The sequence below is a fragment of the Vipera ursinii genome (genome assembly GCF_947247035.1).
Source record: "Vipera ursinii genome assembly, chromosome: 1".
Lineage (NCBI taxonomy): Eukaryota > Metazoa > Chordata > Lepidosauria > Squamata > Viperidae > Vipera > Vipera ursinii.
Window position 1 is genome coordinate 145537340 of NC_139512.1, and position 13218 is coordinate 145550557.

The window sequence follows — 13218 nt, forward strand, 5'->3', positions numbered from 1 at the left end:
CTCAAATTTCTAGCTTGAAGTGGAGTCTGCAGTTTCCTTTGCCAAGGATCTAGCAATATTTATATCCTAAAGTTCCTGATTGGCTTACTGTAATATTATGAGTGAGCTTCTGACTAAAATTAAAACGGTATCATCTAGTCACGGTTTCTTCTTCCTGATCCTTACCTCACTGAGCTGGTCCTGGACTTTCTTGATTCTCCGAAGTTCAGGAGAATCTGTGGTCATTCCACATGGTTTTCCTTTTTGTTTTTCAAATTTTTCCTTGTACTTTTTCTGGGAGCAGAGAAGACAGCAAAATGTAGATCTATTTTTAGCATGTCAAAGTGTTAGGGTTAAGCAGCTCTGTAGAAATGCCTTTGCATTTTAGACTTTAACGTATTTCTATAAGCGGGCGCATCCGAATTAGATAAACTGTTTTGATTTCAAATCCCACAGTTCCTTACAAACTGCCAAAAAGGCTTGATTGTAGGTAGTCCTCAACTTACAACAGTTCATTTAGTGACCATTTGAAGAAAGTGACTTATTACCATTTTTCACACTTATGACCATTGAGCATCACCATGGTCGTGTGATCAAATCTCAGAGGCTTGGCAACTGACACATATTTCTGAATGGTTGCAGTGTCCCGGGGTCATGTAATCAACTTTTGTGACCTTCTGACAAGCAAAGTCAATGGGGAAGCAGGATTCACTTAACAATCATGTTACTAATTTAACAACGGCAGTGATTCACTTAACAACTATGGCAATAAAGGTCATAAAATGGGGCAAAATTCACTTAACAAATGTCTCACTTAACAACAAAAATTTGGGGATCAATTGTGATCGTAAGTCAAGGACTACCAGTAATAGGAAATAGACTCCATAAAATCTAGGGACATCAAACTGAGATAAGATAACCTTTATTGTCATTTTTTTTACTGTGGGCACAATGGCATGCATCAAAAATGAAATTTAGTTGCCTGCTCTCAAAGTGAAACACATACATGACAAACACCTAAACATACTACATACAACATATGTATAGACCCTCACCCCTACATATACATAACAAATAAATATTAAATGCTGTCTATCTTGATTATATAACGGAAGGAGGAAGGAGTAGGGAGTGTGTGTGTGTGCGTGCATATATACAAACATAGATATATCTAGTTGGATGAAAGTTTAATTTATATATAAATTGCATAATGTTCTCATTAAGGGACAATTTTTTCCTCCAAACTTACAGCCCTACAGATCAGCCTTGGTTTTCTCTGAATATACTGAATTTATACTCTGAGTACAAAATACATACACACGCTCACATGTAGATAAGGTGAATTAGGTTGTTTCATTTAATCAAAGAAGTTATGGTCTGAATAAGGCAAGAGTATAAACTTGAACTTTTTCAGACCATTATTCTAATTATTAAACTAAGCTTTGACCAGGATTCCCAGCTCTCACATATGCTACAGTAATTGACAGCTTTTTATTCTATGATCTCTTTAAAAAAATTGCTGAAACTCCTTAAAATAGGATTAAACTGCTTTGAATTTGAGAAGATACAAATTTCTGACTCACCTCGCTGAAGAGCTTTTGCATTTTTGAACTGTGATCCAAGTAAGGTGTCAGAAACTTAGATGTATCCACTTTTTTCCGTACAACTTTTTTCCTGACAGGATGGGAGGCCTTGTGAGAAGTGTCTGTGGTTTCCGGAGGTTGCGTTGTACTTTCCAAAGTACGTGATGTTGTGGTTTCATAAGTATGTGCTCTTGTTTCTGAAGGATGCCTGCCTGTTTGTGAAGTATGTCTTGTTGTTACAGTCTGCGGTGTGGAGCCAGTTCTGTATGTGGTCTCAGTGAACTCCGTAATCACCTAAGAATTGGAAAGGTGTTTCAAATTTATCTCCCAACTTAGCATTCGTTTTAGAGCCTTTTAAGTTGATATCTTTGGGGTTAAAATTGTCTATATTCCTGATAACCTTTTGAAAATCAGTGCAACTGAGATACATTGTTCGGAACCAGACTTTGACAATTTCTAAAGGATTTTCAAAGTTAGTAATCTACACCCTACAATAGATTATATGAATGATTTATTTGGATAGCTTTTTCACCATACATCAGAGGTCCCCAACTTTTTGGGCACCAGGGGCCATTTCCATGGAGAAGGGTTTTTCTGTGGACTGGAGGGTGCATGGTTTTGTGCGCTGCCTGCATCCCACGGATGGGGCTTTGCTTGTTTGTGCAGACCGGTTGCTGGCATGCCACGACGCAGTACTGGTCCACAGACAGGGGGGGGGGTTGGGGCCCCCGCCATACATCATTTCATATGTTTGTGCAATGTACAAAAGTACACGTTTAAGTTGAGTCTTCACCCATCCTCAAGATAAATGGTGAAGGCAGAAAGTTTTGAAAATTAGGGAATAATGGAATAGTTGTAGACACTATGCAAAGAATAGTTCATACTGTTTGTTTGATCTGTATGACTACTAACTGAGAGACTAACTGAGTCATACAGATATTGTATTCAAGAATATTATATCCTGATATTCTTGAATTCAGGTTGGTCCATATGACATATTGCATCTATTTTTCTGAACTGAATCAGCTATGAGTTCCAATTAGAAAGTATATTAAAAGAATTGCCAGGAGTAATAAAGAAAAAATGCTTAGAGTAAAATAATCTTACAGTATTTATTTATCTTCAGGTCGCTAGTAACATTTATGACAACATTACCCTGGCAGAAAATTTTTGTTTCAAAGATGAACAAGAGGGACAATATGTGAATTATTTATGCAACTTGGACAAGAAACAAAAACAAGAAAATGACATTGGACATTCCAAAGTGAATTACATCAGACAAATGAATGGAATGAATGAATGAAAGGAATGTTTCCTTTTGAGATGGGATAGGTGTGTGAATCAGGAAGAAAAAAAAAAGCAAAATGAAAAAGCTGAAGGACAGGGGTCTACAAACCAAGTAGCAGTGTTACATTTTATAGCCCCATTACTATTGGAGCTCTGAAACATACTAACAAAAGCTTGAAGGAAGAAATATTCTGTGCATCCATATTTACTTTCTTCTTAGCTGAGTTTTCAAGTTTTCACTTTCATTTAGCAACCTCTAAGAACTACTGTTTTTTCCTTTATTTTCTGGTAGATGTCCAAGATTTCAAGAGCAGAGGTGTGTGTGTGTGTGTGTGTGTGTGTGCATACACACACACACACAAAACACATCTCATTTAGTACTTTATAAACCATTGAGCATATGGACAAGGGGAGAAGTCCAGTGCAAATAAAGCTTGCTGCAAATTAAGGCAAATAAAGGTAGGAGTAAGAAATAGTACATTAACTAAAACAACCCTTCAACTCTTGCTGGAGGAAAAAAAATCTGGATTTTCATTTATTTTTCCTTTCTCCTACATCTTAAAATATATATATATAGGACTCATGCAGGCAGAAAGCCACTGAGCCTTATTATACCAAGCTACATCTTTCTCTACTGGGGAACCAGAGTCTCTCCCACCATGGAAAGAGATTGTTCCATTTATGTAGATTAGGCATAGGTGCAGGTGTTATCATCTACTGCGCCCCCCTAACCACAAAATTCGTGAGTCTGTCCCTTACCATCCCAAAACTGCCCACCGTTGCATTTGCAAGATGCTCAAAGCAAGATCACCATTCTGTTATATATACAGTAAGTTGTTGGTTGACTTTGTTCTTCCCAGAGGTTATTATTAGATTACTCAACTATGTAAAAAAAATCTATTAAGTTATTTTATATTATACACACACAAAATGCTGAAAAAGCATTAAATTCCACAATATCAGATGTTTGGGCATAAAACAGAGGCTTTTACCTCGCCTGGTTCACCCTCGACCTCCTCTTCTATGTAGTACTATAAACAAAGAAGAAACCTCATTATTTTTCACAAGGTCATTCATAAAAACACATCTGTTTCTCTTGAGGCAAAGAATAAAATCTCAGTCTGAAGAATGAAGTGATTGGTAAGGATTTTCCATAGACGGTGCTCAAAGATTTAGCCGCTGGTAAGATCCACAGGCATTTTGTTCCATAAACGCCAGCGGACTTGTGATTGCCAATCCCTCATAATTCTTAATGCTGTTAAAAATGTTATTTTTCCTTGTATCATAAAAACATAGCTTTTAAATGTTGCATTAGATCCAATTCAGGAATTCCAAGACTTCACATCTCCTGCTTGCACTTAAGGAATTTTGGACACCCATTGGCTTGTTCATACAATAATCTTTTAAAAATCATGACTCAGTGGTGAGCGAACAGGATAAGTGAGTTCACCAGATCACTGGCCCTAACCTGAAATCATGATCAAATGCCACCCTTTCATTGCATGTACCATTTTGGTTATTAAGGAAGGGGAGATAATCCAAAAGATCATTCAAATACCAATGCAGAAAGCAGGTAAACCCACAATATTTCCAAAGTGATACATTTGCAACCCGCACTGACAATATTGCATCTAATTGTTGCATTTTATATATATTTCTTAATTGGGGCTCTGCAAAGCTGCAGTGAGATCATTCAAATGGATGGTTCAAATTTTGTTTGAAATGATTCAAGCCAGAACTGAAACATAGCCAACAATCTTACAGAATTTCCCTTGGATGTCTCAGAACTGTTTATGCTTCAGGGTGTATTTAACTTCAAGGAAGAAGAATTTAAGAAGAAACCATGCCTGAACAGGAATTACTGGACAAAAATGTCTTGTCATCTTTCACTGCTCAGCACTCCAAAATAATCCTCTATCTGAAGGGGGAAAGAACCTCTAATACGTCTGCATAATATGTTAGACTGACCAAATGGAGTACAAGCTATCAGTCACCTGTATCCAATCTCTGTGAAGCCACAAGGGATTGAATACTTTCTTGATTTTTCTGTCTGCCTGCTATATTTGATAAGCTGATTTAATTTTTTGTTAACACAACTGCTATATTTATAGTGTACATAGCTATAGGTCTCAAATGTGAATATTAACTCATGTTTAATACACTATATTAGATTAGATTAGATCTTACAAGTGTTGAATTTTTTTTCTTCTAGGCTATTTTCATGTTTTGAATTGGGTCCTGTTGCATCAGGACTGAACTACCGCTTCTCAGTGTCTTAACTAAGATAAAGTTCAATATCATGTCTGAACTCAAATTCCATAAAGAATTTTGGTTCCTTTGGAACAATCCAGCTTCCAGAACAGTACAAACAATATTCATTTCCCTTGATCTTCCAAAGAAAGCAGGATGAAAAAACAGAGAACCTGGATGTGGAAGACAATGGTAAAGAGGGATTGATGACTGCAGTGTTTCAGAAGATTTTTTTTTAAAAAGTCCAGTTGATCACCTCAAATCAATAAGCTTATTTGAACACAGGAAAGTGATATTATCAACCTTTGAGATTCATAATGAAACAAACAGTATCTGAAGTATTCTCTTGTTCATGAAGAAACCAAGAAGGAACTCAGCTGCCTCTTGTTTAAATGGATTTTATACTCTCTATTTCAAGGTCTATAATATTGTCTAGAAACTTCATCAAATTTAAGCAGATGTTCAGGGCGAATCTAATAGAAATGAATGTACTAAGACCAGCTATGTCAATAAAAATATTTCTGCAAATCAGCTGACCTAAAAAATGGAATAAATTATTTTGCTAATAATACTCCATTCATTGTACAACAATGTACAAACTCTTGTGAAAAGCTCTCTTGTCAGCAATCTTGAAATGTTTATACTACCAGTGAAATACAGTATATTAGACTAATTTCATAGAGGGAACCTTCTTAATTGTGAGTCAGGGTAGATAAAGAAGAAGCAGAAATGTTGAAATGGCACAGAAATATCTTTGTAAATAAGGCTAAACTTGCATCATTATTGGAAGAATTCTGTCATAGTTGTATCCACTTTGGCATAATGATGGGATTTTCATGTTGCTTTAATGTTAAAGACAGCTCCAAATTTCCCCAAACTCTTTTCAGCACTACTGTAGCGAGTGCTAATTTTACCCTAACTTTGCAGAGCATCAGATCAAGCTTTAAATTAAAAATATTTTCAAAGTGCATTTTAGTTTAAAACCACATTCGTCATCCTAAGAGCAAGCTTATTTCATCAAAAGTTATTTAATACATTTGGTTAGAATTATTTCTCCTGTTCACTGAAAAAGTCTTGAAAAATAGAGATGTAGAAAATGCTAATGCGGTCCACGTTAGACCCAATAGGCTTTATTTCCATGTCTTCCTTTTACTGTTTGAACTTATCATACTCATTTTATTAATCAGCCTAAATTGTTAAGCACGTACTCCACCAATAAATTCTACTGGATTTCATGTATTTTTGGTATTAAAAGATTTTTCAGGCTCAATTTAATAGGATCTATGACATTGACTAAATTCTCAGACTTAGTACATTAAGGTTCCTCTCCATTTCCAAGAATCACATTAACAAGAACCTTCCAGAGATACTGGCACCCTTCAACAAAGCCTGATTCACTGCAACTCTTTGCTTCTACAGATAACTTTGTCAAGGTTCTGTTGTTTTTCAAACTTTGTATACAATTGGCTCTTTTGATGAGAAGAATATCAGGGGATAATGGTCCTCCTGCTTTTTTCTTCACTGTCCACCAGTGGCGTAGCGTGGGGGGTGCAGGGGGGGCCGGCCGCACCGGGCGCAACATCTGGGGGGGGCGCTCGACGGCGCCGGGATCCGGCAGGGCGGAGGCACCGGAGCCCCAGCCGGGAAGGGCCTGACGCCCCACGGCGTGCCCCCCACACACACACACACACACACACACAACCACACAGCGTGACTCCTCCTTCGGGCCGCTCCGACCGGAAACTCCATAGGCCACAAGTCGGAGGCGCTCTTCTTTGCCCGGCCTAGAAGGCTCCGGGGAGCCAGGCCCGGCTGGAGCTCCTTTAACTTTTGCCAGGCGGCCTCCGCTCCCCCGAGAGGGCATAATCCCTCTCGCCTTCGGGTTGGCTGAAGTTCCGGCTTGTTTCCCGCCTGCCCTCCCCCCCTTCTCTGCCGCCGCCACCGCAGGCAGCCGCGGTTGGCGCCTATTTACTCCCGCCGTTTGTAAGGACGGCTCCCGCCAGGAGGGCCAGAGGCTGCAATCCACCTTCGCTCCGGCGCTGGACGGAAGCCTTCTCTCCCTCCTCCCCCCCCGCAAAGGAGAAGGCGGCTCCTGAGCGTGCACAGAGCGCGGCCCTCCTGCAAGCCCGGGGCTCCGCTGCGGAGGCTCTCCCAAGGCGCTCCCGGGGTTGCCAAAGGCGGGGGGGCGCGGCGGGGCTTGAAAGAGGGTGGATTTCCCGCAGGGGGAGGATCGCTGCAGCGTCTCTCCGGGGGTTCCTGCTCTGGAACGAAAGCTGCGTCGGCAGGTTGCCGATCCAACCGTGCATCGGCGATCGGGACCGCCCCCCCCGACACACGTCACCAGCAGCGAGAGTTTCCAGCCAGGCCGGCGAATCTTTGGGGTGAGGTGCCAAAGAGAAGGAAGAGGCTTGGCTTGGATAAGCAGCGTCTGGGCAGAAAATAGGTTGGGCGCCGCAGCAAGTATGAATTCCTGGGGTTCAGCCTAAGCAGGCAAAGCTGCAGGGTGGGTTGGTTGGCTTTTCCGGCTTTGGAATAACCTTGGGAAGCTGAGGCATTGTAAGTTGGAAGTCATTGTTTGTCGCCTAACATGTTGGGTCACCCCACACCACATGCTAAGCCATAAACCGTGGTTGGTATCCAGGGTTTAGGACAAGATGGAGAAAACTAGCCAATTGTGGGATCATAAATCTTGATGAAGCCCATCATCGCTCCATGTGATGTATGCACTCAATCTACAAACGTAGTCCAAGCCTATTCACATCTGTTGTAAGGTCATTCTCTCGTGGGGTTTATCCTGACGTCCACTAAGAGTGGAACAAACATGCCCCATTAACCATTTTCAACGCCATGTCCTCTCTTTGTCTCATCCTAAATCACAGCTGAGGCACCTTAAAGTTGCCTTGTTTCAGTTTTAAACTAGCATTTTCCCTCTTCTCCAGAGACCCTTTTTTGCCTTGAACCTAACTCAGGGGTAGGCAACCTTGGCTCTTTTATGACTCATGGACTTCAACTCCCAGAATTCCTGAGCTAGTGGAAGAGACTCGAGTGCTAAAATCCACAGGTTAGGGGGCGCAAATTACTTGCCTTGCCCCGGGTGCTGACAACCCACGCTACGCCACTGCTGTCCACCACTGAGATTGATGCTTGTACAACTAACAGCATGCATATGCCTGCTAAAGCACTACCAGAAGTGTAAAAGAAAATCCCAAGGGTGATGTTTCAAAAGGCAACTGGACTTTGTTTTCCTTTGAAAATATTTCGCTTCTTCAGTTCTGACACCAATTCCAGTTCTGACTTCTTGCATGAGAAGCAAAACATCTTCAAGGAAAAACCAAGAAAGTCCTGTCACCTTTTGAAAAAGCACCTTTGGGACAACCATGACCTGGATGACTGAAAATCTCCAAAGATATAAAAGGAAATGTAAGAAGATTTGGGGGAGGAGGTGGAAGAGAATGCACGCATTAATTTGCCTATGGAAATGCATTTCTATTTCTGTTTATTAATTCTATGTCAGACTAGCTACATACAAAGGTGCAAGGCTTTTTTTCTCATTGAATGCCCAGAATGGAGTTCCGGCACCTTTTTTGGATGGAACCTTGTAGGGTAGGCAAGGCGGGTTGTATAACATGTGTGAGTTCCGGCACCTTTTTCTTTTACAAAAAAAGCACTGCAAAGGTGTGTACATCTAACTGCGCCTCTGTGTCTATGTGTGTGTGAGAGAGAAAGAATACACATCCCAGCATGGAAGAAACATGAAAGCACCATTTTTCCCCCTCTCATGCGGCCTGATCAACTGATCCACTTCAAATTGGCCATGTGGCCATCATACCAAGCAAAAAGAGAGCTTACGTCTCACTTAAGTAGTCTGTACTAAACAATCCAAGTCAATGTCCAAAATGAAAAACATGAGCTATTTTTAAGAGGACTCTACTGCAAGCCCTTTAAAATACAAATTTGTCTCCTTATAAATAAACCCGTATTTTGCTCTCCAAAGCTTTGCACGTTTATTTCTGGTTCTCACAAAATTGAAGCACGAGGGCAAAAGATCAGTGGAAGGCAATCAGGAAGCTGATGTGCTACGTTTCTGGAAAAAGTTATCTTGCTCAAAACTAAGATTAGAAGCAGTTGCGGCCTTTTTTTTTTTTACGCCTGCTACAAATATCTCAAGAGAAAAGAGGAAAAAGACAGACATCTGAAGAGACGATGCAGCAATATAAAACTGAAATGATAATATGAAAGATAAAACCACTATTAGTCTACTAAGAGACAGACAATGATAAGACAATGGGCATGGCTATCAGACATACATGAGATGGGAGGAAGAAGAAAGAAGGAGCAGAGGGGAGGAGAAAAATAAGAAGATGATTTTTTTTTGTAATAAAAGAAAAGTTAAAACCATTTCCTTGATTGTAATGCTGGTCATCGGAAATATTGAAGTGTTTTACTCTAGTAGGATGTAATATGATCCAAAAGTGAGAAACACTTGTGCAACACATTCAATCTGGTAATCAAGGTGCACCTGGGATTACAACCCAAGACTTGCAAAAGCCGCATCCAGAAGTGGCATGGCAATAATGGCAACTGGCAAGGAAATGTACCCACAACTTTTCGCACAGGCCCTATGTAGGCCAGTAAGTTGTTGACAGATAGAATTATGGGCATTTTAAATGCCTATATGAATATATATATATATATATATATATATATATATATATATATATATATATATATATATATATATATATATATATAAAAATGCCTATATGAATATATATATATATATATATATATGACTAAATCTGAAGGAAGACAGGGAAAGAAAGCGCATCGCTGGCCATTACTGTCGTTGTGCACTCTGACACAACGTTCTAGGTCTTCTCTGGGAGTAGCCAACAGCTGCTGGAGGACATTTAGAATATATCAATTTCTATAACTGTCAGGTCACCAGCTCTGAATTTGGAGATACGCTCACTTCTGAAGCAGCCATCTCAGGTTCCTGACCTGCCATTATTTGCTGTTTTATGTTTTTGTTTTTTGAAATAATAAACTCATCTGCATAGCTCAAGGCAGTAAATCAAACATTTAAAATCTTACCTCCACAACCTCATCATAATCATCTTCGTCTGCCATCTTTGCGGAAAGCCCGTCCACCTACTCACTGGTCCCAAAGCAAGTCAGAGAAATAAATATCAGCATGATGAAGTCAAGGTTGCTCCCTTATCAAAGCTAGTATCTCTCTGCATTATAAAAATATTGTAAGAATGCCTTTACACAAACACACACAGAGAAAGGCACAAAGAGAGAGACAGACAGACAAACAGACAAACAGACAGACAGACAGACAGACGGACGGACAGACAGACAGACATGCATCTGTAGTATATTCAATAATATAGGCCAAATATTAAATATTAAAATGTACAATATTTATGAATATCAATATTTATAAAACATTCATAATAAATATTTTATTAATTAATAAAATGTTAAAATATTACAAAACATTAAACCAAAAATATTATCAAAAATGTCATCTTTCTGAAAATATATGTAAAGGAATACCATTTATCTTGAGCATCAGATTGACATTATCTCTTCATAATTTGTATTTCTCTCTAATATCTCATACACAGAGGAAAAATCCAGGTGTTTTTTTATTGTGGAGACATTGGCCTCCTTCAACATTTTAGACAATAACATTTTTTGCAAAAAAAAAGCAAGAAAAACAAATTGCACGGTTATTTTGCTTAATAGAATTGCTTAGGATGTAGGCAAGGAACAAAGATAGGTTATCATATCTATCTACTCTCTTGAGGGATGTACTTGTAATGAAAAATTAGACAATATCATAAAGTCTCTTCCTAGCTTAATAGAGTATGTAAAATAGAATATATAACAATCCCAAGGCTGTGTATTGTGCACTGAGAATTTATGCAAAAACATCTACAAGGAGATGAATAATTGACAATTCTCAGCCAGCACTAACCAAAACATTAGATGCTCCATTAATATTTCTTGAATGAAAATTCACTTACAGTTTTGACTGTGAAGGTCAACTAGAAGGTCCTAAATATGTTTCCCAGCAGCTAGAAAATGAGCTTAGGATAAGGAGTGCCAAGCATTGAGCGAATATGGTATCACAGAACGTTAGCATGGCAATGAGGTGTGCTGGCTACGGCGGAGGCAAAACCTGGAGAATTTTTCATTTTAATCGTATTACACAAGCAGCTTGCTAGGTCACCTCCATGAAAGCTTTCCTAACCTAGAAATTTAGTTAGGCTTTTTTCCTTGTTTTTCAGATCTTGCCACAAGCCTTCCTAGAGAAACATGCCTGTCGGCCAACTTAATTTTACTCTCTGTAAACTAATAACCTTGGGATCTTATACAACGGTAAACAACCACAAACATTTAATCATACGAATATTGTTCAAATGACCTTAACTTAATGAAGTTAATTTCTCTCGTCCCACCATTGATCTCCAGAGATGCTCTCTTGCTTTGCTTCTGTGGTGCTTGACGTATTTCTCCAACTTTAGTCCTAGAAAAGATCAAGACTGGTCATTTAGACGGAAGAGAAGCAATGAATGAATTAATGCTCTGGAATGGATTAATGCACTGGAATGAGCCCGCTGTGAGAGATGGCAGATCCCTCTTTTCTGGTGCAGGGAAGGAGATGAAGTCTTAGAACAGCTGCTTCCTAGTACAAAAATATTTGCCCTGTAAGCCAATACCCCAGAGCGATTGGCTGGTTTTGTCTAGTTAGCTGAACTGCCATTCCTTCTGAGGCAAGTGGCACTCCGGTGCCGTAGGTTAAATATAGGCCCTTCAAACGCTGTCTCTTCCTAGTGCCAATTCTGTACAATCAAGGTGATATCTAAAATGAAAGGATAAAATGTTTGCTTCACCAAGGGAATAGGACTAGCCCCGGAGGAGAGAAAGACTCCAGAGCGGCTTAGCCAAAGGAGCCATTGAGCTCCATGTGCAAAATGTGTGCAAACAAGAGAGGCAACCTCTCGTCTGCCTTTAAACCCTCATCAAACTCAGAACTGATCTCTCCCCAAGCGGGATAACTTTGATGCTGGGGGGGGAAAGGATGTTGAAATTTGTAAAATAGTAAAAAAAAAAAAAGAATCCCTCAGGCCATAAAGTCTGCAAACAAACAAACAAACAAACAAAAATCCCCCAAATAAGCAGCAATTTGGTAGAAAGCAAACCCCAACCTGTCTTTCTTTTAAAAAAAAAGCAAAAAGAGCAAGCTTACCAGTTATATTTAAATAAATTTCCTTAGGAGCAAAGCCTCTCTGACTGTCCTCCCTCCTGAGAAAAGCTGGGCAAAAGCGACCTTACTCTGATGCATCAGCTCCTAAATCATCATGTGGTTGAAGGGAGCCAATCAGACTAGGCGTGCTCGAGTTTCAGATACTAAATATACATAGTGACCCTTTGGAGGACCACCTGTTCGGTAAACCCTCCAAGCAAAGGAAAGTAGCTCATACAAATCATTGATTTGTTTTTTAACCTCAGTCAAAACATAGCAAGAGCATCAGCTACTTATATACAGTTCAACTGTTATTCACAAAGATTTTGTGAAATACAAACCACTATTAAGGGTTGTTAATTACAATGAAGTTCAAGGCAATGGGCCAGTGGAAGGATTTTTCTCATCCCACTCTCCCAGAAAATCTATGGTTTCTGAACATGAGATAATGTACCATAGCCTTCCATCAAAGACAGGGAAGACAAACATGTTTAGATCAGGGGTGTCCAGCCTTGGCAACCTCAAGACCTGTAGACTTCAACTCCCAGAATTCCCCACGCTGGCTGGGAAATTCTGGGAGTTGAAGTCCACAAGTCTGAAATTTGCCAGGGTTGGACACCCGTGCTTTAGATCATCAGAAGTGAGGTCTTGTTGTCTTTTCTCCATCCCACCCTTCCAAATTTGCTGGGTCTCAAGTCTTTTAGGATTGGGACATAGGTTGTAGATACAGAGAGTTCTATGTTGTGGCATTCAGAAAAGATTGACAAATGGGTATCCTCAAGGTTGGTGGGGCCAATGCCTTTTCTGATGGTGCACCCAGCTTACAGAACATTCTTCCTCTGGAGATCCGGGATGGCTTCT

The 13218-nt window shown here is 39.8% G+C and overlaps 1 protein-coding gene across 1 annotated transcript in view; it reads right to left on the minus strand.

Moving 5' to 3' along the window:
* LOC310632508 (nebulin-like) overlaps positions 1 to 12613 on the minus strand; it is a gene marked incomplete at its 3' end in the record, with an annotated part of 30204 nt that extends 17591 nt beyond the window's left edge. Inside the window, exons 1-6 of the mRNA XM_083349738.1 lie at positions 12361 to 12613; positions 11536 to 11637; positions 10194 to 10257; positions 3842 to 3880; positions 1563 to 1856; positions 166 to 273 (exon numbers count right to left, since the gene is read on the minus strand). Coding sequence (XP_083205864.1) covers positions 166 to 273; positions 1563 to 1856; positions 3842 to 3880; positions 10194 to 10229 — 477 coding nt within the window. The 5' untranslated portion in view covers positions 10230 to 10257; positions 11536 to 11637; positions 12361 to 12613. The remainder of the gene's footprint in view (positions 1 to 165; positions 274 to 1562; positions 1857 to 3841; positions 3881 to 10193; positions 10258 to 11535; positions 11638 to 12360) is intronic.
* Positions 12614 to 13218: the final 605 nt, after the last annotated feature.